Below are 27,701 nucleotides of genomic sequence, written 5' to 3'. Positions count from 1 at the left end.
TGGATTTAAAGAATGTACATTGTTATTCGGACATGTTCTCAGGTCTTTCGTGCGCTTTTTGGACAATCATTTGATCTCGTAGTGTTGACCAATAAACTAATGAATGGTAGTACCCAGGCTCTAAAGAACTCCGCTTAACTCGGTTACCGTATCGTCCTGGACGATGGTACTTTTTGGAGTGCATGGAGCTCATCGTCAATTACTGCACCAAGATCTAGCAAGGAATTGATGCTACAATTAGTCACTTTCTAGATTTTGAAGAATTTATCATTTAGATGATGTCTAGCAAACTTTGTTGATAAATGGAAGGATCAAAGTATACAAATACTATAATAAATCACTCTTCTGCTAAAGAACACTTTATTTGTGATGTTGTCACATTAATCCCAATAATAACAATCAAACGCCTACATTGAGCTGTCCTCTAATGCCCATTTCGTCTCTTTTCCCCTTTACTCTACAGTGCCCAGAAGGGTCTTGGACCAGGTGTTGGCGTCCCTCCAACCGGAACCAGCGTTGGCAGCCTGTCGCTAACTGGAAGTGGATCTTCCGGTGGTGGCCTGAGCGCCTCATCCGGCGGTAGCATTAGCAGTGGCAGCGCTGGTGGTGGAGGAGCAGCTGGTGCTGGTGCCGGTGGTGGTGGTGGTGGTGGAGGTGCGAGCAGCTATCACAGTCCATGGCAATGGACTACGATCACCGCGACGGGCGAATGACATTATGGGGCTCGTAAAGAGCCCGCTGTTGCTGGACCCCAATCACAGACGGTTCCACTGAATCAACAGCACCACAGCAGTAGCAGCAACAACAATAACAACAACAACAACACTACCAGTACCAATAATAGCAACAGCAACAACAACAACAATAATACCAGTAGCAACAGTAACACCACTAGCAGTAGTAGTGGTGGCGTCGGCAGCAATGCCGGTGCTGGCACCGCTAGTGCAAACGCGTCCAGCCACGGGATGGACGGGATGGTGGGATCGTTCAATCAGGCATCGTTCGGCAACAGCCTTGGCAGTCTGCTACAGCAACAGCAAAGCCAGCAACAGCAGCAACATCTACTGCAGCAGCAACAGCAGCAGCAGCACCATCATCAGCAGCAACACCACCTGCAGCAACAAAACCACCACCAGCAACAGCAACAGCAAGCTAACATGATGAACAGCGCCTCACTAATGCAACATCAGCAACAGCAGCAACAACAGCAACATCTACATCATCATCAACAGCAGCAGCAGCAGCAACAGCAGCACCATCAGCTCCAACAGCAGCAACAGCAGCTCCAGCAACAGCAGCAACAGCAGCAGCAACAACATCAGCACCAACAGCAAACACTCGGTACCGGTGGTGGACATCACCATGGCCTAACGGCGGCCCAAAGTGCCGCCATGATGTCGCAGCGCAACCCGTTCGGGTTTGATTTCAATCACTTCCAAAGCAACTACTAAATGGACGGCAGCCCAGTTGCTGTTTGCAACACGCCATATTTGTTCGCCGCGTGCTCTGAAGGTCACGCTTCCCGGTACGCGGTGCTTCTTCCACGCAAGTCCTCGCAGGTACGTACATTATTGCGCTAACGTCGTAGAACTGTTGTACTGTAGAGAGTGTCCAGAATACACACGTCAGAATTCATCCACTTTTTCTCTGGGGGATAACAGAACCATCCCTTAACAGGGGAGCATCATCAACCAGCTTAAGTTGAGGGGTGTCGTCGCCTCTCGGGTCACATAGAGCGGGAACCATTACCCGGGTGGAAAATTCATTTAGATTCTGTCAGCAGTTTCCTCTCCTGCTTTTTTTTGCACATCTCAGTCTGCGCGTGTGTGTGTCCACGTTTACTTATTTATGTCTCACGGTGGACGGGTTACGGACCACACCACCCCATGGGAGAGTCAGCCATTTTGGGGAATGACCCGCGTAATTTCGATCGCCATGATGAGGTGACATGTTTTCGTGTGCGAGTGGAAGTGCCGTTTTTCCCTCCACCTTTCCTTGTCCATTCTTCCTGTGGACATTCTCGCGGGGTTTTTGTGCGCTGAACACACGGAAGCCACAGCTACCTCCAAAATGATTCTGTCCAAAGTCGGGTTGAGACGACGACCGCGCTTTGGTCGTCGAAACGCACACCGTCAGCTCCAGTCCCTTCTCGGTGTCAGCATGATTTGTGGACACATGAGATTGTTCATGCAATTATGGAGTTTCCACTGCTATCTCGCTACCCTTTGAGTCTTTCTCTCTATCGCTCTCTCACACACTCTCTCTCTCTCTTTCTCTCTCTCCTGCAATCGAACTTCTACTTGATCTTCTTCGCAACCATCTCTCCCTCCCAGTGCTTCAATTAGAGTCGACCACATTCCAGTCAAATAATATGCGGGTTGCTGATTAGAAACCGCGCCCGCATTCCATCCGCCTCCTCTGCTTGCGGAGCGCAAACGCACGCTTCCTCTTCACGAGCCTGTGTCTTCACACACACATACACACACACACGGACGGACGGACGGACGGGACGGCGATATTCAGTAACAGCAAATTTGAATTAATTATCTGCCGCGCCTGATTTGTGTGTTGGACTGTGGCGCGTTGCGTTGGTTGGCATAAGGGGAGGAACCCGGGAAGGAATAGCGCGTGTTGGAGTTAAGCGGATTGAGATGGGTTTGGGCCTGTACATTCCCCTTATCTCCGAAGCTGTAATGGTACTTCTCCTGTAAAGGGTAAAGAAAAGATTATTTAATTTTGATTATTGTTATTATTTTAGGCACTTTTCCATGCACGAAATTGATTAGAACAAATGGCTCAAACTCCAACTGGCTTGTGCGCGCTGAAGACTTGGACGCCCGGGAAGACCCGGCGTGCACACAGGTGTTGTGTGCGTGTATGGTTTGCTTGTGTGGTCGAGCGATATGGAAGAAGATGGTGCAGGTGTGTCCTCTGCCGTGGTGCGGCATTACCTAGCCGAATGGAAATTTCGTATTTGCATTTTGCATCATCATCATCAGCATCATCATCAGCAGCATCATCGTTTCCCGGGGCATTCTATGGCAGTTAATACTTGGTGGTTGATTTTGCAAGATCCTTCCAGCTGGCCGGGTGCCGTTTGCATCCGTCCGCTGTCGTACGGCTATGTCGGTTTGAGGTTTTGTGAGCCTCTCTGTCTCTCTTTCTCTCTCTGGCCACATCATACACCCTGTAAGTGCAGCAGCATCGCGCACGCAGCAACAACAACCCCCCATTTTCAATCGATCCGATGCGTCCGGGGATGCTCGAGTGTGCACAAATGGCGGGAGGAGGCCCTTCCAAAAACCACCGACCCTGCTGTATGTGTGCGCCCGAGCTGGTCGAAAAACGGATTCACCACCACCCACCCACCCAAACCGCTAGAAAGTGCGTGCCTTGTGCGTATATGTATGTTTACGCGCATTGCACCTTTTCCCTGACGAAAATCTAGCTCTCCGGACCCTGGTGTGTGGAGCACGATAACGACGACGACGACTACGACGGTGGGGTCCCACTGCTCGCCCACCGGAGCCATATTTACTTGCAATATATTATGTTTACCATTAAAACCGTCACACAACGGACGGAAGCTGAGCGGCTTGGGTCCGGCCTAGCACTGATGTGTGTGTGTGTGGTGCCCTGGCAACTAGCGGCTTCAACCGGGAATCCACCCCCTGGTAGCGGCAGCAGAAGATCAAGAAGAGCTTCCGTCCGTTGTCTTTCTCGCACTCTCTCTCTCTTCGGCTCTCTACCCACAACATTCTGATTCGTTGCCATTATTTTGAAGCTCAGCGCGCGAGTTCGCCTGCTCGAAAGGACACCCTACCAACCCAGCAGGCTCTCGGGGCTGCTGGGTGTACATAGATCGAACGGTGCGCTCTTGAAGGGGCTCGAGCGGGAAGAGTTGACCTCGCCGGTGCCCCCCCTCTCCCCCCCCCCCTACCCCAAAAGCGCACCGTTGCATTGTGTGTGGTCACTACGCACCTACGCCGCGCTCCTGCTCCTCCGATGGGGGGTTTTCAGCCTAGGCAGCACAATTAATGCCTAGAACTGGGCCTACACACCCAACCCGGAGGTTGTGCACAGGACGGTGATGCACACACAAACACACACGATACGGTGCGCCATTGCACCGAACCACCTTTTGCTCTGGGCAGGAATAGTGAGGCATGCGGAACTCGATTGGGAACGGCACGGGATGTTGTATTGCGTACGGTGGCGAGTCCTTGTTGCGTAGTTCAATTTCTAACGATGCTTTCACCTACTCCATCTGGACGTTGGAGTGTGTGTGTGTATTTTTTTCTTCTTTCATTTCTATTGCGTGCCATTTTTGCCTGGCTGCACACACCTGGTTACCTGGGAACACGATCCCGGTTCGAAGGACCACAAAACCCATGCGCTCGTACGATCATAGCGTGTGGCGTTCGAGGGGTTTTGAGCAAGGGGAGGGGAGTTGAAGTATGCAGGGAACGCTCGAAAAAGGCATTTACATCTGCATGACCGGAACCTGAACCCGGTCTGACACACACACGCCTCTCTTTTTATCCCTTTCCCTCTCACTCTTACAAGTGGTTTGCCCAACCTCGGCAAAGCTTCTCAAAACCGCACACATACACACACACATACGCACATTGAATTTGTTTTTAGAGAAGCAGCGCGAGAGCCAGAGAGGAGGAACAACAAAAAATAAGCCCAGAGATTCAAAATGCCTAATGCCTGGTAGGAAAATTTTCGGACGAAGCCTATACCTCCCCCCCCCCCCCCCTCTTTCTCTTTAGCTTGGGGGTAGAGGTTTATGCGTATGTGTGTCTGCATCTACGATTGGTTTCGCGCCTTTAGATGGAAAATAAACAGCACTGTAGAGCGCACCCAACGGCGGCACCATGAGGTTCGGTTTTTGGGGGAAAAGGTTCCACCTACCGTTCCGTGTTGTGCACAGTTGGCCACAGCCACACACAAACACACATATATACATGCACGCATAACCCTTGGTCGCTTCCTCCAGCGCTTGTCTTCCCATCCGCGTATACAGTGCGTAGTTCACGGGGGTGCGTATAGTAGCTGTTGGAAACTGGTGTGCTCGTCGTGTACACACGCACCCATACCAGCAGCAGCACCAGCAGAAGCATCACACCCGGAAGTGGGCAGACAGCAGGCAGACCAGTGGAAGGTTTCGGGAAGGATCCTTATGCGCGCGCGCGCGCGCACCAGAACTCCCCAAAAAGGACACCGACGACGACGACGACCACGACGACGAGGACGAAGTTCACGGCACGCGACTTTCCACGTCCGGTTGGGCCGTCCCTTCTTCTTCGTATCCTTGCGCGTGTATCAGTGTGTGTGTGTGTGTGTGTGTCTCCCCGAGATTCGTGGTCTTTGTGTGGGGTTCGAATACGCGCTTCCTCTCCCTTCACTCGGAACTTTCAAAACTCCGCGACCAAAAAACCCAAAACTTCGGTACTGGCGCGTCCTCGTCCTCCTACAGCGTTCTCTCCAACACAGAAAGCTCTTCAAGGTGTGTTGGGCGAGTGTGGTGGTGAGCTGTCGTTTTTGTTGGTCTGGTTTTTCAGGGTGCGCTCACTCCTATTTTCGGTCGTTTGGTTGTATGTGTGTTTTATATTTAAATATTTTAGACTGGTGGTGTTTTCTTATTGTTACTTTTATGTATGTGTGTGTGTGTGGGGCGCTTTTACTACAAACTCTTCCGCCTTTCTCTCAGTGCGTTTTCCACGAAAAGCTCGTTTGATTGGTTTGATGCTTGAGTTTGGGAAAACAATCCAAATAATGTAAACACGCAGTGAAGATAGTGGAAATGCACCAGCACCGCCGCGGAAACTTTGAGGATGTTAAGTTTGAACCTCCAAAAAAACTAAACGAAACACCCCCGTTATGGTATCTTTTTCTTCCCTGCTTCCCCTAATCGGGGAGATCGGGGAAACTATCAAGTAGAGGAGGAGTTAACGGAGGAGTAGTAGTGTTTATGTTTATTTGTGTGTCTGTGTGCGGTGTAGTTGGAGCATTTTATTGCCCTTCCCTTCCGTTGTGGTGTGCCTGCTAAAAGATCCTGGAAGTTTGGGATTCTCTCTCTCACTCTCATGCTCTCTTGCAAGCACAAAGAGTAAAAAAGGATGGTATGATAAGCACATTTTTGCTGCACGACCTGCTGCTGGTGGTCTTGTGCTGGTCTGGTGCTGGTTCGGAGGGCGCACTAAGGCACAACAACAACAACAACAACAACTACCGTGGAACCATTAAAGTCATATGACAGAAAATCAATAATTCCGGAAGAGAAAACACTCCCGGGCGCGCACAAATGACGGCCAGGATGACGGTGACGACGGCGACGACGACGACGACAACACGGTGACAGTGACGACGAGGACGACGGTGACGACTTGAGAGCGAATTCCAGCTTCTGAATCCTTTATGTATTATGGGAAATATTTTCCCCGTGGTCCATCATCTCTATTTGTATGTGTGTATGTGTGTGTGTGGGTCGTTGACAGGTGGTACAAAATTGGCATTTTTTGATTCACATTCACTCGGTCACAGGAGGGAGATAAGAAGAAAAAAATGAATTCTATAAAGATCCTTCAGGAAAAAAAAATAAGAAAAAGGGGTTGGTAGTGGTGTGAGAGTTTCTATCTTCTTTTTTATGTTTTATGTGTGTGTGTGTGTGTGTGTGTGTGTGTGTGTGTGTGTGTGTGTGTGTGTGTTTGCTTTGCACTCCTGGCACTGCTCCTTGCTTTCTGCTGGGTCGCGTGCGTATTCCCACGGTGGCCCTCTTCAAGTACTTCCGGCATGGAAAGGGACACCAACCACCCTCCCATCTCACACGTTTGAAGTGGATGGATGTTTTTCTTGCTTCTTTCCTTTCCCCGACTGCTGCTCTTACTGTCTATAAGGGAGAGAGTGAGCAAGGGAGAGACTTTGGGGATGTCTTTTCCCACACTTCCCACCGAACGTGTTTGTCCGATCGGAGGCTCCCTCGCAACACTGCGATACGATAATCCTCACATCGCTTAATCCCACGTGAGCCAGCAGGAGAAGGAGTGATCGAACGGCAGGGCCGAATTTTGTGGCAAAAAAGGGTTTTTTTTGGGGGGGGGGAGGGCAGAAGGAGCACATGCCCATCGGCACACATCGTTTGCGTGTTGCACTCTACCAGCAAACACGCACACACTTGGCCGTATTTTTGTATCGAAATGCGTATGATGTCTGTGCCTGTGTAATTCTCCACCACCACCCTTGCGCTGGAGGAGATTTGGAATGTTTCTAATGAAATTCTGTTCGGCCTTGATTGGAACACCAGGTCCGTAGGGACGCCACTTTCTGCACTCGTTAGTATGCGTGTTCGTTTACTTAAATGTGTGTGTGTGTGGTTGGATGAGACTGAATTGAAGGCCCCGAAATAAATATATGCTGACAGCCACGTTAACGTTGCAGCATTTTCCCGACAAAAGCAGAAGACAAAAATGAAAAATAAAACGCCTGCCTCAAAATGGGCTTGTGCAAAATTACATATATTTTACAGTCCGCAACGCAATTTGTGCTCTGACCGATGCAGCAGCAGCAGCAGCAGCACAAGCACATACTAGACAGCAGGTGTATGTGGTGTTTAGGGGAAGCTCTCTTTATACGAGCCCGATACGCAAGCACCACCACCAAAACCGTGTTGTATAGTGTAGAAATAACTTTGGCCCAACAAACAACATGTTCATTTGCGGCGGCCATGTTGATTTTACGGTGTCCGAACCTTCCAACCATGCTCATATGAGTACTTTGCACACTTCCACGACGACGCCGACGACGACGACGAAAACCGTGAGAAAAGTAAATTTTTGACCTTTTGCAAAATGACCTGAAACCACAGCCGCCGCGCGTGTGTGTTACTGTGTTACGCGCAACGCCGTGCTGGGTCAGTGGGCTGAATTTAGTAGCATCACACGAATATTTCGACTTTGTTGTCATTAAAAGCAAATTAATGGCGAACCTCAAAGTGTGTGTGTGTGGGTCTTTCCCTAGATTGGGCAAAAGATTGTTACGCAACCCTGAACACACGGTGGCTTATACATATAACTTTAGGCGGCATTTGTGTACATTGTCCAAAAATGCTAAGGTTGGAAGGTTGTTGCTAACGCTGATAACGCTGATTGTTCATGTAGAAATTGAGCTTTTGGATTGAGTAATTTGAGGATAGTGTATGTTTAGAATGAAAGGCTCTTTACTGACAAGAAATGGCTCAACATTTAGCGCTTGTTTTACATTCAAGATCGTGTTTAGGACATGCTATCTGACAAGTTTGGCACATTTTATCGAATCTTTTGAAGAACAATTTTGACCCGTTTGTTAGTTTAAATCTGAGGGCTGAAATATCATCCCAATTTTTGTTGTTCGTTTTCAATTTTTTCATATTTTTTCATACTGAAAACCTTAAGCACCTGACGTAATATCAGCAGGCAAATGTGCAGGCAAACTAGCTGAATTCGTAAATTTTCTCAATATTGGTTTGTTATTTCTGTTTTTCCTCACCTGCAGCTCGTGTAGCTAACTAAATATACTTCTGGGACGCAACAATATATCTTTATGTCTTTAAAAACAGCAAGAACATTCAGTTATAGAACACACACGCCTTTATCAGTAATCCTAAACAGATTTGTTCCGTTCGCTAGAGAATAAGGGTGAAGATCTCTCAGCGCAAAACTTCTTTTGAAGCTGATGTACAGGTTTTGATTCCCTTTCCGATCTCTTTAAGATTCGAACTTAACCTCTGTCTTAAGTCAAAGCTGACAAACTCCGCGTTGATAACTACGCTACAGAGCTAACGACACCGTGAACCCGTTAAAAGTACAATAAAACGCACAATCAAAAAGTGAATGAAGTTAACTGTAATAGTATATATGTATATCCCTCTGCTAATAGCAAGTCATCCTCTTTACGTTCATCAAGAATATGTTAAACAAGTTTGCAAAGTACCAACAATCATCGTGAACCACGTAATTGTAGAAAAGCAGTGCATGGTAACTGCCCTCATTGAACTCATTAACCCCCAGAGGGCATTAAAATGTAATTTGAACCTGCCCCGATGAGTCCCAATGAGCTCACAGGTTTGCAATTTGGTTTGACATTTCAACCCAAAGTCGTAGACATCCTAACTCTCCCTCGCACAAACTTCTCAGAAACGGTCAGTGACAAAAATCATTACAGTGCTGCTCTCCGAAATAGAGTTATGATTTTGCCCCGACGAGTTTCCCACGATCGTTCTACTCTATTGCCACTTACGCGGCTCTTTTTTTTCACCTCTGGCCAGTTTGGATTAGCGTAAGTGGAGCGCAAAAAGTGTACTGCGTGTCTTACTTTTGCGATTGCGTTCTGTCCAATGTTTCCTCCAAACCTTTCCTAACCCTCCCGTACCGTCCCGTTGTCATCCTCTTCGACATTGCTGGTGATGATCGGGCGTACCATCAAAAGAAGGAAATTGTGCTATTTTCGATTCTATTAATAGGCTGCGTTTGGCCAAGCAATGATGCAAGTAGTGTGTGGCGTTTTCGCGTGGTGTACTTGCAAAGCGTGTGTGGTGAACAGTTGACTGTGTGCTCGTAAGAAACACTCACTCTTGGCTGCAGCCGGTCGGTCAACCCACTGCTATTGCGGTCTAGTGGTCTGCAAGAAGAATTTAGGACAGTTTTTGATGTCGCTTTGTTTTTTTTTTCTTTCCTTTTGGGATATTGGGGGCAACGAGGTTTGAAATTTTAGAAATGTATCTTCGAATCGTTTAAGAGAGAGCATTGGAGATGTAGTAGATCTTTTTGTAGAAGATCTCAGAATTTGACGTTAAATATACAACGATGACATTTAGAGAGACAACCTTAAATCATGAACTAGATAAGCACGCAAATATCATGGGAATTTCGGGAAATAGCTGCTTGATCGTCTTTTTATTGCCTCTATGATGCAAAAACTTTGTGACATTTGTGGCATTTTACTGATCATCTCTTTGTTGTGAGTTGATTTATATCATTTCCAAGTTGTAATTACAAATGTAGGCAATTCTATAGTCATCACGATTATACATGGTTCCATTATAAGGCTATCCATCGGTACATTTCTCATTCAGCTCATTCTTATTCTTTCTGCAAAAGAGACTAACGATTGTATTCGATCGTAAAACCAACGTGATCGATCGGCGGCGCCATTCTGGCATCACACAAGCGCAAATGGTGCAAAATTTTCCATTTGGCAATTGTTTATTTATACAACAGCGAATTTTGGAGGGCAGAAGAGGAGTGGTTGTATTTACCAGCGGAGTGGTGTGGTAGACGGTAGAAGCAGTAACACACAGCAAGCTGTTAAACTGGAATCGTGTTTGATCTGGCTGTTGTATTCGCCATCATCATCATCATCATCATCGCTGCCGCATTGCTCGCTTGCACAATTCCACCTTTTTATCAGCTCTTTGCGCGACAGCAGCGGCAAGTTTTGCGCGCCGTTTGCACGTTTCCCACCACGAAAGGGTCACTCCGAAGCGTTAGTGATGGCTAACGTTCGTTCAGCAGTGTGGTGACGCTTGGAGTTGATCGCGCTCGCGTTGATGTACAATAGTCTCGCCTGTGACTGTGAGAGGTCATAGTCCTCCTGTTTAATTCTTTTTTTATTTACTGCGTGTGGAGTTGTTCGGCTTCATTTTCGTCTTCGTTGTGACGAGTGGGTTCCCCTTCCATGTTTCAAAACCCCATAAACAGCTCGTTAACAGTGTTGGCAATGTGTATGTTTTTTTTTATTAGTATGCGTATGTGTTTGTGCGCTCGTTTGGCAACCTTGTGCAGAATGGGGATGGTTTGAGGGGGGTGAATATTACTATGTACCAAATAAGTCGCGAAATTGGCGGGAGTGTAAGAAATGTGGTAGAAAACAAGAATCAGGCTTTATTTTCGTGTGTTAGCGTTTACAGAGGCGTTCTGTAACAATATGACAGTGTTTAAACACGCTTAATTAATTATTTAATTACATCAAGCTTAATACAAACACAACTTGATTGTAATGTTCTGATCGACTGTCAACAATCATTCTTTGCTGCAATGAACATTGATATGTCTTGTTTGACTTATAAGCAAACGTCTGAAATATGAGGCTATAGAACCCTATAATGTAAACGACATGACAGTACGGCCAGATTCCTTTAGAAAACCCTTGAAGACATCACCTATCACTGGATTTATAGGTTCTCATCTGTTTCTTTAATACGTTGTATGTACCAAGGTTCATTGACGTGGTAAGGCTGCTGTTCCGATCACAAAACCTTCAGTTGTTCTGGTTGCTATATCCGTTTTTACCTAACCCAAGTTACATTAAAATTCATTTCCTTGAATCTGTATTCAGTAAGAGTTTAACGTTCAAGTTCTCCTGTCTGTGAAATATGTTTGTTTCTCAGCCGATCATTTTCACGATCAATTTCCTAGAATACTGATTAGCTATTCCTATGCATTTCAATTGATCAATTAGATCAAAGTTTACATTCATTTCGGAATTGGTTCCGCTCAGTTTCCAGTTCAAGATTCTGCGTCGCTGGGAATCAATTAGTTATTATTTAAATTTCATGTTGCATACCGCCTATGCATCTTTCCATGTAGATTTCTATAGAAAATCTGTAAAGATGTACCGGCTTATTAGTAAAGTATTGCTAGATTTTGAAGAGCTTGAGGATGAATTGAGACAGCATTTAACATCATGGGACCATATCTCAAGCTCTCTACTTCTCGAGAACAGTTACCTAAAACAAAGACAATTGCTACATAATCTCCAAATTTGTCTGGACCTTCAGAAACATAAAACAATCGTCGTTCTTCTCTTGTCGACAGAATGATATAAATATTGTGCTCTGAAGGTATAGCAGTAACATCCAGAAGATCCAGCAAATTGAAATATCTCCTCTCTTTGCGCTGTAGGATCTTGAAAAAAGTGACAGATAGGTGTAAAGAAACCAGTTAATTTTTACTAGGATGCACTCTTTAAATAGGTTACATCAAATTAAATTCATTTCATTGATCTATTGAAATGATCTTGTGTGAGTTTCGAGCATCAGAGTGGTATGGACCTATTATAGTGTCTGGCACTTCTATGAATAATCATTAGCATTCTAAACGTGTATTTATATTGCAAAACACCTTAAATTGCCTTCGAAATGGAGAAAATATTACATAAAAATGAGCGTAAAACAAAGTGTACCATATATTCTCCCTCCCACAAACAAAAAAAACGGCTACAATCTTACCAGACGCCGAGAAAAACACAACCCTTAACCGGCTTAAGCCTGCCATTAACATGAAAAAGATCATCCCACCCAGTACGTTCTAGATGTAAGTTGCGATCGTTGCTTCAACCTCTAAATCTTCTCTCCTACCGCTGCCCCCATGAACATCGCGCAACCCCTTTGATTCCACCGACCTCTGGCAGCTGAGGCGTAACGAGGCAGAGTTGGCCCAGGAAAGTAATTTCCCGGTGCGGCCTGAAAAATGACTTGGCAAAAGTTTTGTTTTCCCGCTCCCTGTGTGTGTGTGTGCTACTACCGCGCTCCCTATGGTATCGACGCGCCAAAAACGCTTCCCCCGCATGACGGTGCACGATGGATGTGAATGTGACGCTGGAAAATGGGTAAATCATGTTTGTGTCGTTATACGACGTTACGGTTTCTCTTCCCGCTGAATCGAGGGAAGTACACTTGCACACTTGCTTCCTCTTCTCGCCCCCCTTGCGCTTTGACGAGTCTTGCGGCGCGAAGCGTAGAATAATAATATCTTGCACAAACCTTCACCAAAGTGTAGCGCCTGAGGAAGCGCCCTTGTGTCCCCCGCAGCACTCGGTAGTACACCGACCGAACGAAGCCGAGCTTGTAAACGAAGCTTGAGGTACAAGGATATTGTACTAATGGTGTAACTATACGACTACGGTTTAGATGTACATCCCCGTTGCTTTCCTCTTTCGGGGTCTTTTCCGCACTTTTCGATCTCCCGCCACACCACCTTACCCAAGCGGCGGCCGGGAAGCGATTAATCTTTCTCATCTGCACTTTTCAATAATGATAAATGTGTGTGCATATCCTGCGGGGGATCGATTGCTGTCTGTGTATGTGTGTGTGTGTGTGTGTAGGTTGGTGGTAGTAAGGTGGTCGAAACCGGAAGGATTGAGAGCGTGGCATGTGTTGGGACAGAACGGGAATTCAGCTTGACGTTAAAATGCCACCGGGCGGGAATGGCATTTTCCTTCCACCCGGCTCTCCGGATACTCGTTACTATAGGTTTGCATCGTATGCAAGTGAAAGGAGGGCGGCTCAATTGGGGGCAGTGTGCAGTGTGTAATGTGTAGATAACATTTTTGTGAAATAGTTTGAGATGAATTACGGAGCAAAACAACAACAAAAAAGGTGGGACGGATGAAAAGCAAACTCTATCCGCAAGCGATCCATCATCATTTAGGGCCGTGTTGTTTGAACGGAATTGGAAAGGTTTTTTGCATACTTTTGTTGTCATATTTGATCGTGTGCTATTACACTATTTGAGTCATCCTAGTTGGATTTCAATAGCTCTGTGCTTCTATTGCAGGGTTGAGTACTGTTTCTAGGCATTGAAATTCATTAGGCTTTATTATCTTTTTCAACTTTCGTTCTTCTTCAAACATAAGTTACATTTCCATCACAATGAACCACAATAAGGGCGTACAATTATAGAACTAATCTGTAGATTGCAAAACAAACAAGCTCCAACTAATTGCTAGAAAATGATAATGCGCAAACAAAGCAGCGCCAATTAATATTAGCATGAGCTTTTTTCTTTTCTCCTTTGTTCTCGTGTTTTAATTCTATCATATGGAGTGTGGCGTCTTATTCGTCTTTTTTCCTCTGCCTTTTTATCCCTCTCCCTCGGAAAAGCTTGTGTACTGGACGCCCGTGCACTCACACACACCCACAGAGAAAAAAGCCCAACCGAAAGACAGAGAGGAGAGTAATTGATTGCTCTAATGAAAATAAATAGCAGCGTAATTAATCATTCCATGTTCAATCATAAATTGTTACCTTCTACCGTCTCTACCTCCCTACCGTTGGCCGGAGGTGGCAATAGCGCCATATCGTAGGGCCAATAACGCTCCCAGGGTTATGGGTGTGTATGTGATGCATCCTCTCGCCGTCTAATGCATTATCTTTCCTTGGTTACGATGGTGGTTAGAGTATCGTGTGTACTGCGGCCTGAAGCTGCCGTTGAAGGGCAGGGAGCTCCGTTGCTTGCGTTTTGCCTACAAGTAGAAGAGGTTAGCTTTTAAGTAAGCAGTAAATCTTTACGGCATTAGCTGTTGGTGTAAGGGAATGATTTTATTTCTCGTAGAGGAAGTTCGGATCGTCCGATCTCGGGATATTTTTTTCTTGATAAAGAAAATGCCTTATATGATTTGATTGAAATTTTAAAACATTTTTTTAACCATTAAGTTCAGTTCAGAAGTCAGTTTGGAAGAGTTTGCACCATGGGAAACAATGCACACCTTCTTGAGACTGAAATGCAACTGTTCAAATTTAAACAATATCTGCAATACCAACTAAAACAAACTGTGCAGGGGCCATCCATAAATGACGTAACACAAAAGTTGCGTCAAAATAGTCAACAATTCTCTATGAAATAGAGGGTGATAGTTTTGCAATTAAGTAAGGGAGTGTTTTGACAGCTGCGAAGAATGTAAACAAACAAGCAGGCCTTTTCTTTTGTCATCCAACTAGCTGAAATTTAAGTCTGTCAGTAAAACAGTGTTCATCACCCGGGTTGTATCATTGCGATTGTTCAGGTCCGTCATATTGGATTTCTGCAATTGTTCATAAAAAGATGCTTTAAAGAATAAAATAAGTGCATTTATTAAACGTTTAAAAATCGATTCAAACAATACTGAGGCCGAACTACTGAGGCTTATTTAGCGTTCGGTTTTTAATGGAGTGTGGACTTGATTTCAGCCGCCATGTGTCGAACTCGATATAAAACAGCTGGTTGATATCGCAAAAGCCTCCAATGTTGGACGACAGATGCAATGACGGCAGGCAGAGCACTTCTGGAACGTATCTATGTCGGTTGTCGGACACAACAAATTCTAGAGCACTCCCTAAAGCAACCCGGCAATACTACTTTAGAGCAACTCGAAATTCTTTTTTTCTTCTATTATTTCTTGTAAGAACGGAAAGAAACCATGAAGAATCATTTAGCTGGCTATTGAAAATGCATTTCTACGCAACTAATGTTTATGTTTATTTTGTCACACTCAAATCTATCGATCGATCAGACACAATCGATCGTTTCATGAAAGTTTTCAGACCCACAGTAAAGCTTCTTCCGCTCAAATGTGTTAAATATGCTACCTTGAGAATTCTAAATGCTTTTAAATTATTAAAAGACACACATTACAACCTTCTTCTGTTTTTCGTTCCGTCCGTCCTTCGTGTTTGTTTGCATGAAAAAAGAATGTTCTCACATCGTCACATTCGCCATTAACACTCCCCTCGCGGCCGCAAAAAGGGTATTAGCGCGAAAAAAAGCAATCCAAAACGATAAAAATGAATGTCTGCTGGATCCTGTTGAGTGTGTATGTGTGTCTGTGCCGGTGACACGTGATCGATTGGAAATTGTAAATAAATATATGTGTACTCAAGCAGAAGAGAGAGAGCGAAATCGATAAAAGCACTTCGCGAGCACGCCGCCTTCCAATCGTGCGGCAGACTCCATTATGCCGATTGGGTTTTTAGTGCTGTGTGTGTGTGTGTGCCTTGAGTGCGGCACAAAACGACGACACGAGGACGCAAATGGCAAATGTCGGCAATTGTGAATCCTAAATCCTCCCAAGCCCCGAGATCCTCCCTGCCTGAGAGCTTTCTTCTTTGCATTGGAGCGAAGGATTTTCCCATCATTTTCTCTTTGCACGTACACTAACACACATACACAGCCCGCCCTGCTGGCCCAACAACGCGCCGTGTTGTTCCCTTCAACCGCAAACCCTGCATTCTCGGGCCACTTCTAATTGGGACCGGGCCGCCGCCGCCTCCATCGACACGAAACGGGTGGTAAAGTTTTTAGGGGGTTTTTGCGGTCCTTTCCCAAGAAGAAGCCTCCAGCATGAGGGTGAAAAACGGATGTTTGTCGTGTGTAGAAGAGATCACAATGCCTCCCCCACCCTTGAAGGACGCAAAACTTTCAACAATTTGTGGAACTCGCGCGCCTTCCCCAGCTACACAGGCACGGCACACATTTCATAGCCTTTCCCGGGTTTTTTGGGAATGGGATGGAAAGGTTCTTGTCGCGCACGGAATGTGAACCACAATTAGCCCAGCTTGCTCCGAGAGTTACTTTTGGCGAAAAAAGGGGGGTGATCGGGGATACGGAGTTTTTGGAAGGTCCAATGTTAGGCTCTGGCCAAAAGTTGCCTCCGGTCAACACTGGGACAGTGAATCGGGTCTGTTAGTGTGTACGTGTTGCTTCCTTCGGTGTAATTGTGTTGCGTTAAAGCGAAAGGATTCAAACCGACTTCGTCCCCTCATCCGCTCACCTTCACCGACGACTCCACTCAGTTATGGTCGGAAATAATGATTATCATAAACCGCATCGCAGGTCGGCTGCCGGTGGTGTGGTGACCTTTGAGCGGAACTGCCGGGTGCCGGTGGTCAAACTCATCGTCTGTGTGCCCAGGTTTTCTTTCGAAGAATTCCATGATGAAGGAAACGAAGGATCGTTACAAGATTTATTCGACTGTGCCACGTGCACATGACGGGTTTATCGATATAATTGTTTGGGCGTTTAGTTTAATGATTACGACGTCGTCGGTTTGATACGATCGGACGAGATTGTTGTGATGTAATGCATTTTAACGCAGATTGTGCTGTTTTAAACGTTACCAACTTGACGATACTTCATTTCAGAAAAAGAGTTGAAATATCCCTTACAAAGCTCTGCTACTTGAATCTTCCTATCACTATGTCTTTACGAGATCTGAGAATTTGGTCCCAAGAACATTGAGAGTATCGGTGATAGAGTATAGAACTTGCATTAAAAATTAAGAGTGAATTTGTAGGTTTTTGTAAAATAATAACAACTCCAACTGAATGAAACGATCGCGAAACAGAGATCACCCGGTTATTGCGTTTATACATCATGAAGCAGATAAATGAATATCATTTCCGATGCACTCACATTAAACTCTTATAATGGACTTAATTATTATCATCACACTCAACCGCAACCGTGAAACAATCGGGGGGAAATGATAAAACGTTCATTTTGACCAGAAATGGTTACCGCCAAATGGAGATCTCAATTACTCGCCATTTTACGCACACAACGTTTCGTGTTCAATGTTTTTTTATGAAAACATTTAGCCAAAAACCCAAAATTTCACGTTCAATTACACGGTATTTTTAATGCATACTCTTAACCACCGTCATAAACTGATCGTTTCACTATTTATTAATTTTTTGTAGAACTTCACTCCAGAACTATTGTATGGTTTGTAGGTAGATTTCCGCTTGAATCTCGGATTGATGAAAGCCTTACTAACTTATTTTAGACCTACGTAGGGGTGAGTTACCGATAGGTGAACGTCCTTTTTTAAGGTCGTCCAAGAATTCACCAAGCTCAGGTCAAAGGTCAGCACCGACAACAGCACGCTCTGTTGCCAACCGGTCTATTCTATAGCCTATAGCCCGAGGAAGTAGCACACCTGATGTAACCTGGGACATCGTACCTTTTTGTTTGCTGTGTACTGTTGCGAAATGTTTTAACAATCCGATGCTTCGATGTATCTAAAGGTCTAAATTCTTGTTTACTGAACATGACCTAAAATCTATTGATTATTACTCGCTTACGCCTCTGGTATATGAATACTGGCGAAATCTGAGCAAACCCTCTGGGCCGCGTTCACAAAAAGCTGTCACTACAACAAGCTGTATGAGCTGTACGACCCACTAACTGTCGTGCAGTGCTCGACAGGCTTCAATTAGCTCCGAGTTATGTTATACGCATGGAACCGGACAACCCGTAAAATCCTTTTAGGTCGTACATAGAGACAGGGTCTTAGACATGTCCAAGATGAGTTGGCAAGATGGCGTTTAAGCAACGAACAGCAGGCCAAGACCGTGAAGTAGCATCGAATAAGAGAGTTAGTAAATAAGTCCTCTGTTATTAAGTTATGTTGGTGATTTGAAGTAAATACTTTCGGACCTTAGCTGGAACTTATTTGATCACATGTTATTGATTAATGTATGTTGAATTGCTATATATGTATATATACCGCAGTAATGTTAGTAACTATCAGTAATTTGACCCAAGCTTATCCCAAGAGACATGAACATGAATTCTTAAGTATTAAAATCGGTTTATAAGCAAATTTTATCAAACATGAGCACCAGAATCTACGTGCTCCGAAGGATATAAACAACAGCACAAAAAATGTATTTCAAATAATACATTGTGCGCTGCTGCACACCATCCGCAAGCACAATACGCAATGTGTAACACGTCGTAACGGGTCGTCAGCAAAGCTTCTAATGCATTACTCCGCATCGATTCTCTTCAATGACATTCAATTTGATTGGATTGATTGGTGGAGCAGGGTAGAAAAGGATCTACCTACAACCTACACCTAGTTTAGACATTTTTACCAACATTGCCCACACTCTCTCGCCCCCGCCGCGCACTGTATTGCTGATAAGGACGTGTTTTTCGGACAGAATCGAAAGCGAATTTTCTCTCGGTGCACATCAGCGTATGTGCAAAACAACAAACGCACAAAACACCCCCGCGCCCCCTCGGGACTCCCGTTGGGGTCTATGGGGTGTATGGTGCGTTTTGTTCCACAAACAATTCCCAGGAATTGTATGCATCCTAAAAACCTGCCTTTTGCACTGGTCGCAGGGTTTTGAAGGGGACTGATGAGACTGAGAACTGAGAAACGCAATAACAGCCCCTCCCCCCAACCATCCTCTCGTGGGTTGGGGTGGTGGTGCATCGAGTGCAATGTGACAAACACACACACACACACACATAGACGTCCAGAGAATAAAAGCCTTTTCCCTAGAATCAAGCCGTCGTCGTTGTCGTTAGTGTCGAAATTGAAACCATTCTTCCCAAACCCCATCCGACCCCCCAACCTCAGCGCCCTGTTGTGCGAGTTTCGATCTTCGATTTTGTATCAACCAACACCCAGACATATGCGTACGTGTGTGGGTGTGTGTGTGTATGTGCATGTTTGCTTCCGCAAATCGAAATTGCATCGGTGGTGCACTTGATGCACATCACATAGTGCGCAATGGAGTGTGGGGTAGAGGGAACGGGAGAGAGGTTCTGCTTTTCCGCGGTCAGGTCGTCTTAATGTACAGGCGCGTTCCTGGAACTGAAAGAGATGGAAGTGCATCCGTGTATGTGTGTGTGTGTGTATGCATAAGCGGAAATCTATCCATTTTCCCTTTATGTTGTGTGCGCAACACGAACACAACACACACACACACACTTGCCATCCATCTCCCTTCGCGCGCGCCACCGATATGCAATCAAAATGTGCACCCACTGCTCTGCGCCCTCAGCATCGCCTGCCTCTGATATATGTTTTTGATAACCAATATATTATACTGCACACACACACACACTAGGGGGAAAAGGGGTTGGGAGTTGGGAGAAGTGCTAAGGGGGACGTCGTTGATGCAAGTTGGGAAATAGTCATCTTTCAGCCGAGGCAGAAACCGTTCGGGTTTTATATGATGGTGGTTTAGATTTTGGTACCACACACACACACACACACACACACTCCACGGTTGCTAGTGGAGACGTGGCTGAAAAGGGGATGGGTGAGAAATGGAGGAAAGGGGGAAGGGCGAGGGAGCTCACTGGTTTCGAATAACCCGCTGGATGGAAACGGCGAGGCCTCGGTCGGTCGGTCGGTCGGTCGGTCTGGTACGCGTACGACGAAGTGCACACAATTCCATCAACCATCAAAAGCAAAACAAACAAGGCAGGCGGCGCGCCGAAGGCCAGGACGACGTTTGCAATGATGTTCCGCGTTTCTCATATACACACACACACACAAATACCGATACACGCATCTACCGCGGGGAGACCTCAGTGTGCCGTGTGGTTGCTGGTTTGGTTGCTTTGGAAGGCGCTGTCATCAACTCTGCCTCTGTACAGCAACTGCGAAAACTGTTGTACTGTAGTACTTCCACGTACTTTGAATTCCATCGAAAAAGCATTGTGTTACAGTTTTTGGAGGTCCTGGGAATTGAATTCTATAGAAAACGGACACGTTTTACGGTGATGTATGTAACTCCACAGAGTTCCAATACATTTTTGGAACTCCAAAAGCTTTTGTTGTATAGAAATTCTCTATTCTTCATAATATGCGGGTCATTTAGGGGTGTCTTCACCTTCTCCATAGCTCCAAACCCAAGCCCCCCCCCCCTCCAAAAATCTCCAAACTCTGACGTCATCTTGCACGGGCATAAAAGCATTTTTTGAAATTAACTTCAATTCCCCCAAGTTTCTCCAAAGTCCGCGTACACACACACACCAAGCAATCTCCTCCACAGTGCGTGAGGAGGTCAGGTCCGCATCCCGCGGCACGCGAAGTAGAAGATCCCGAGATATAATAAACCTTCACACAACAACAGGCCAACAGACCAGAGGCAGACCGTGAGGTGGCGGTACACACGAAAGCTTTCGCGCGGTACGCATGCGCGCAGAACCAAACTTCCGGAAGTGGAAGATCCCGTAAAGAAGCACGCAATGTGAAGATGGACGGGAAGAGGGTGATGGGGGATGGTGCGCCGGGTTAGAGAGTTCGGAGCAACACCCGCTTGCCAACCGTTCCGAACCATCATCAGCTCACCGTCATCGCACCGTCAGTAACAACGCACCTGTGAGCTTTTTTGTTGCTGCTGTGAGGACTCCAACCAACCAATGTGGAGGGCTGTGGAGTTCCTGGTGGAAAGCTTTTTTCTGTGTGTGTCTTTTCCCCTTTTGCGTTTTTTTATGTCAAAAAGAAACGAAGATTCTATAGCACTAAAGGAAGGCGTTGATAGAGAGGCTGGAGGAGACTGGTCCTTTGCGAGGTGTGCAGGTGGCCCCGTGAAGCGACAAGTGTCCTCTTTTGTTTACATGCCTTGAAGAGAGACTGTTACACACTGCTTGATTGACAGTGAAATGGGGACAGTAGACAACCACCTGCGGGAGGTTGGGAGGTGTATGGCTCTTACATAAATTCTACAAATTCAATTCATCCTCTAACAAAACGAAAGCATTGTTCCCCAATCTCCTCACGCACACTGCAACTGCTAATGGAAAGTAACACGCTAGAATCGAGGCGGGACAGAGACACACTCACATCTGGGGGCTTTAGTGCGAGTGTCTTCACTTTGAAATCTGAAATTCCAAAATCTGCCAATCTTCCTCAAACAACGGCAAATAAATGGTGCCTTGTGCTGTGTAACATAGAGGACAGCCCCGAAGTTCGGTCATTAATAATATCCGTTTGTTCCTAGAAGCCCGAATAGAGCGTAATCAGGCCTTTGTTACCCACAGCAATGGTCGATAAAATTGGATGGCGTCGGGTTTGGTGGAAGCATTTGAATTGGGAAAGGAAGAACGTATCGGCGTCGTCGTCCACAGCAGCATCAGCAGGGTCTTTGTTTGCAGGGGTGGAGAATGTTTCATTAAGCAAGGTTGCGCATATCGGACCAGCTCTACAGTCCCAATTCTTGGAAGTTTTCGAACCAATGTAAAGGGGGTCAAACGCTGTGTCGGGTTTTATGTGCCATTATTGTGCACAATACATCCACCGAGAGATGGATGGAGTAACCGATGCGCTGGCAAAGTTTGTAACTGCTCCTCTGCAATATTGGTTCAGTGCACAATATTGCCGTTTGGAATCATGATTGGGTTTGCAATGTATTGGAATGTTATTGCCGGAGAGCGGAGTACTCCAAGGAACAAAACATCCCCCCCCCCCCTCTTTCTGAAATAGGATCTGTGTTGTACAATTTCTTTAATTAATTAACATACTTAACGTTTTTGTCCTCCTACAATTAACCGTTTTTGCTTCGTCTCGTTTCATTTCAGATGTGTCACGGACAGACAGATCTCACTTACACAAACTCACACACCAAACCGAAAATGGAACGGTTTTAATGCTATATGCTGCAGTGAGAAGATCCACGGAGAAGCGGCAGCAAGAACCAAGAGCAAGGCGTGGACGGTCCATTGTGGAACGGAACTGGAACTTAATTGATGACGCTGCATTAAATTGCTATCGGATCGCGTATTTTTTTATTTATTTCACCCTGGAGGAATCGTTTCTATTCTCTATAAACCCTCAACAAATGGAACTGACGATGGTGGTGATGGTTGCGGGTGAGGCGTGTTACGTCCAGAATGCTGTTGATGAAAGCTGTGCAAACTGAAACTGTTGCTGATGGTGTTTGTTTGTACGCTTCACTGCAAAAGAGAGCAAATGTGTATACCAACAAACAATCACAAGAAGAAAAATATGGAGAGAAGAGAGAGAAGAAAAAGTGAAAAGAAAAAAATCAAAATTAGCAAAAAAAAAAGTGTAAAAAATAATAGTAAACGTTTTACCCCGTTGACGATCATATGCTGAAGGACGAAAGAAGATTGAAAACATCCAATTGCGCCAAAATTCAGTCCTAACTACTACTACTACTTGTACTACTACAGTGAGCTGTACATATAACCGTGCATCGGGGAATGTAAATAGAAAAGAGAACGGAGAAAAAGTGTTACCCTAAAAACGGTAAAAGAAGCAGAACGAAACGAAACAAACACACAAAAAAATGTACATTTAAGTAAGTCCAACAGTGACAAAGTAGTAGTACAGATCGTGTTTGTATCAAACAAAACACTAGCAAACAGACAGAGAAAGTAAAATGGAGAAGTTTCTCTTCTTCTCCCTTCCATTCATTAAGCAAATACACACACACGCAAACAAAAAAAAAACATTATTAGAAGAAAATTTTAGGTCAAATTTACATGTGAAAATGTCACATTCGAATCCCGTAAAAAGAAAAAAAACTCATAACAAAAATTAAACACTTGATAATAAGAAACTAGAAGCAAGACATGTGTATGTGAATGTGTGTGTATGTGTGTACTAGAGAGAGAGAAAAAAAAGAGGAAATGCAAACACGAAACAGCACAGCACTGTAATGAACACTACGAATTTTGTCAAAGACAGTGTAATCGAAAGCGTTAGCAAAAGAAGCAAAGCAGAACAAATAATAATGCAAACGTAAAAAAAGAAGACAGAAATAGAGAAGTAAACAGAATGAGAAAATAAGCTCCAGCTAAAAACAACAAACGTATAACCCCGATGTGTATAGGCCAAAACAAGATGGGAGAAAGCGAAAAAGCGGATGGAAATCGTGGGTACTTATCAACAAACAGGTGTCTAGTCGTGGTTGGACGCAAAACAGATAGACCAAATGGCGATAGTAATGGCGCCAAACAGATAGTAATGGCGTTTGTAAATATTCGGTTAAACAAAGGTAGCAAACCAAGGACGGCCGTTCCTTTCCGGAAACCATCAGCAAAGTGTCTCACTTTTCGTGGAAAACAGCGCTTGGGAGGGGAAAAAATGGAAAAGTGTACAGCCAGCACAGACACAGCGCAGGTTTATGAAACTAAAGAGCCCTTTCTTTCCTATGTTATATCGTTTACTACTTTTTCCCATTAGAAATTATAGTTCGTTAACTACTTTAAAGGGATTATGTGTAGCACACACATACACCGGAACTATTGTAACATTATAGAGCTCTTAACAAAACTGATCCCTGATTTCCTACATGCACGCAGGAAGGAATTACACTACAATGCGCTTCGGTTGACCGGGCTTGCGGTGCTGGTCCCGCGCTCGAACTAGATTTCCAATAAGTTTATTGTCTTTATCGCTTACATAAAGCTTGTTATTACATTTTCATTAGACTGAAACGTGTTGGGCCATTGGTGGTTATTTATCGCTAGACAGATAAAAGAGACAGCAAGGGAGGGAGAGCATGGAAAGGAGAAAGGAAAGGTGCACGATACATTCTGCAAAGGAAAGGGTGTAAACTGCTAATACAACAGACACACACAAAGAGAGAAGTGTGCGAGAAAGATAAAATCTAAACCTGTTTCTAGTGAAATTAGCCGTAGTTAAAGTGAAATTTTAAAAAGCAAAAACCAACTACACAAAAAGGAGGAGATAGCAGAAACGGAGAAAGAAACTACACCAGAAAACCTAAATCTACTAAAGGAGAACGAGAGAAACACAGTAGTAACAGAGAGCGTTAGGAATGAAAACAAAAAAAGAAGAGATGAAAAGTTAAAGTCCACAAGTAATGTTTTGTGTATGTTTGGTTTTTTTAAAGCAAAAGCAGAAAAAAAAGGATAAGAAAGGGACAATAGATACACACGCACACAAACGCGCTCACACACGCACACAAATACACCATTCGCTTTAGCTAACGAGTTCGGCGTGATGTCCATCTCTGTGTGTGCGTGCGTGCGTGCGTGTATGTGTGCTCCCGATAGGCCTGTACCACTGTATGTATGTGTAGCGCGCGTGTGTGTATGTCAAGTATGTATGTGTGTGTGTGTAGTACGGACTACCAAAAAATAAAAGGCGTAGAAAGTAGAAGAAGGTCACAGCGAAGTGGACAGGCAGAGGTGTAAGGACAGTGATGCTGTGGTCGTATGAGTATAACAATTTGTTTTTAATTTTAACGAACTGTGATGTAAAAAACATATTTATTTATATAATTAAACAATCTAATGGACACACACACACACACCAAGGCTAAAGAAAAAGGCTCCTTCGATGGTGTTTGATTTTTCGCCCTCTTCGCCTCGGGTTTCGGGGCATTGCGCTCAGCAAAGCATTACTTTCAAGTCTTGTAAAGCAACTAATATGACGCAAAACGGATTAATACATAGCCAATAGTGTGAGCGTGTTTCTCTGTAACCCCTTGTTTTAGAAGAATGGGTTTGCGTGGAAAAAAATGGAATTGTGTCTGTTGAAATTGGGGGAAGAAAACCCTCACACTAAAACAGCAAAAGGCAACCGAAAGCTCCATGAAAGCTGTAAGCAATCAAGCGAAACAAGGAAAAGGGGGAAAGGAGCGTGACGGTGGTGTGTCCCTATGTTACTTGTGTATAATGTAAGCTGTAATAAGAAAACAAGTAATACTAGCGCATGAGAAAAGGTGGAAAAGAAATGTTAAGAAAACGAAAACAACCAACACAGAAACAAAGAAAGAAGAGAAAACCGATACCACAAGGGCAGGGGCAGATGGCGATATATAGAAGTGTCTCTCCCTGAAGTACGAAAATAAAATAATCCATGTGTATAGTTGTAACTGTGTAATATCCTGACCCATCACACACACACACACACAAACGCATCCCACTCCCCACTACTGTCCCCATGGCCTGCCGATGGGGCCCGCAGATATTTGATGGCAGAATAAGACGGAAACAAAACACCCGAATAAAATCACATGTGTACCCACAACGTGTAATGGAAGTTAAAACGAATGTAGCGAGAGAAAGTCATTCGTGTCTCGGCAAATGGTAAAGAAATTTGGTTTAAGTGTGCTCGACAGCTCGAGCACGATTCAGTCTGTCTGTCTGTCCGCCACCACCACTACCCGTCCTGGATCGTTGGGATCGCTGGCCGAAAGAATCTATTGGAGGACCCCCTTACCCCGTGAGGAGCTGCAATCGGGGGGAGTTGAAGTATGTCCTAGGCTGGAATTGAAGGATTAAAAGAACGATGACACGCTCTATTTTGGAGCCATTTGGTTAGTTTCTGTTTGTGGAATTTTGATATTTACGTTGAGTTTCAATTTCTTAAAAAAAAAATCGTAGCCAATGGAAATTCCTCTCATGAGTACCTTCCGCAATAAGTTTGCAAAGAAAAAGGACATCGGTAAAAAAAAAGTAAATTAAAACCGAGACCCGTTAAGTGAAAATGTATCAATGAGAAAAAGTCGTTCCAAAGCATAATCATAACAACCGCTCCAAACAACCAACACAAATCATCTAACCAGTAACGATTACATCAAAATCATCGTACCAAACTAATTAGGATTGCAAATCAAAAGCAACCACACATACTTGATGGTATTAGAGAAGCTAAAAGTCTTTTGATAGAACACACAAGAAACTAGAAGAAAATGAAACCTACAAATTAAAATTAAAACCAAACCAGTAAAGTGTTAATAAAACAAAACCATTTCCCAAGAAAAAAAAAAAAACAAAACATAAAAAAACCACACTAGACATCAAACATTAAGGAAGAAAAGGGTAAAACGGAACAAAACAAACAGAAAACAGGTATCATATTAACGCGGGAGTGAAACAAATGAAAGGGGTTTGGGGGGGGGGAGGAAACATGTACTATTACACTATGGCCATTAGTTGCCCCTCGTCGCCTGCCATGTGCGATAAGGAGAGCGAAGGAACTAGAAATAATGCAGACAAACATATAAAGGCTTTAACGCCACTGACGTCAGTCGTCGTAGGTAGTGAGCAGGGGGTAGAATAAAACAAACTGAATATTAAACAAATACAGAGATAAAGAGACAGAAAGAGAGAGGAACAGTATAATTCTTTCGAATAAAAAAACAAACACATGAAAATGAAAATATACCAAGCAAAAGTGTGTTTTACAATGAGTTTTATTGTTATTTTTATGCCGAAAATTGTAGTTGATCGCAAATATTTTCTTAACATTGCGCAATAAGTACCAAACAGCGAGCAAAAAAGGGACAGTTCAACGATTCTCTAAACATTTCGGCGCTCATTTGGCTACGCAGGAGTGGATTACCTTAGTCGGGCTCAATTAATTCACTGAAACGCGCGCAAAAAAACTGTGTCAATTGAACGGTGCCGTAAGCTGCGTTCGCCCTTATTACCACAGCGAAGGCCACCTCGAAATCGAATTGTTCAATAGGTCGTTCACCCCGGCCACGTAGCGGTATGTGAATGGTAGCATGCGGCCACGGCCCCGGCCAAGGGAAAGGGCTTTAATTTAGTCCACCGTCAACCTTGTGCCTCGGAGTGGACAGCGCTTAATTAATATTGCATTAACTGGGAATGGGTTGGCTCTTTTTCAATGTTTATGTACTTTTTGTAACCGAAAGAAAAGATTAAACCATAAAAAGGTAATTTTTTTACTTTATTTTATAAGAATTGACAAACTGCACATTGAATAATATTTGCTTTTTTATTAAAATGGTCATAATCTTCATATATGCATAAAGAATTTAAAATTATCGAATTAGTAAGATATTTGATCACACATTCACAGAATTCCACGGCAATAACATTTTAACGTTTCTTTCGAAGCTACCGAACCACGTGCGCGACCGGTGTATAGCGACATCTATGAGTGAAACGCGTAATTAGGAATCGAATGCACGTGTATCTTTTGCAGCCAAAAACCGGGTTTACGTGAGCTTGCCAACGCTCCAAATCGATACGAATTCCCTCGCTGGCGACGCTTTTTGTAAGTATAGTAGAACGTTGATTATCCGAGCAGGTCGGGACCGAACGGATGTCGGTTAATCGATTTCCACGGATAATGGTCCAAGAAAAGTCTAAACTGAAATCGATTCCAATGCAAATAATTGAACAAAAACTGCG

The 27,701-nt window shown here is 44.5% G+C and overlaps 1 protein-coding gene across 2 annotated transcripts in view; it reads left to right on the top strand.

The window, feature by feature from the left end:
* LOC133394102 (uncharacterized) overlaps positions 1 to 25,589 on the top strand; it is a 62,888-nt gene extending 37,299 nt beyond the window's left edge. For both annotated transcript variants that reach the window (XM_061662978.1, XM_061662979.1), the window contains 2 exons: positions 464 to 1,559; positions 22,122 to 25,589. In XM_061662978.1, coding sequence (XP_061518962.1) covers positions 464 to 713 — 250 coding nt within the window. In that variant the 3' untranslated portion in view covers positions 714 to 1,559; positions 22,122 to 25,589. The remainder of the gene's footprint in view (positions 1 to 463; positions 1,560 to 22,121) is intronic.
* Positions 25,590 to 27,701: the final 2,112 nt, after the last annotated feature.

The sequence above is a fragment of the Anopheles gambiae genome, chromosome 3 (genome assembly GCF_943734735.2).
Source record: "Anopheles gambiae chromosome 3, idAnoGambNW_F1_1, whole genome shotgun sequence".
Lineage (NCBI taxonomy): Eukaryota > Metazoa > Arthropoda > Insecta > Diptera > Culicidae > Anopheles > Anopheles gambiae.
This window is presented reverse-complemented; position numbering and strand designations above follow the sequence as displayed.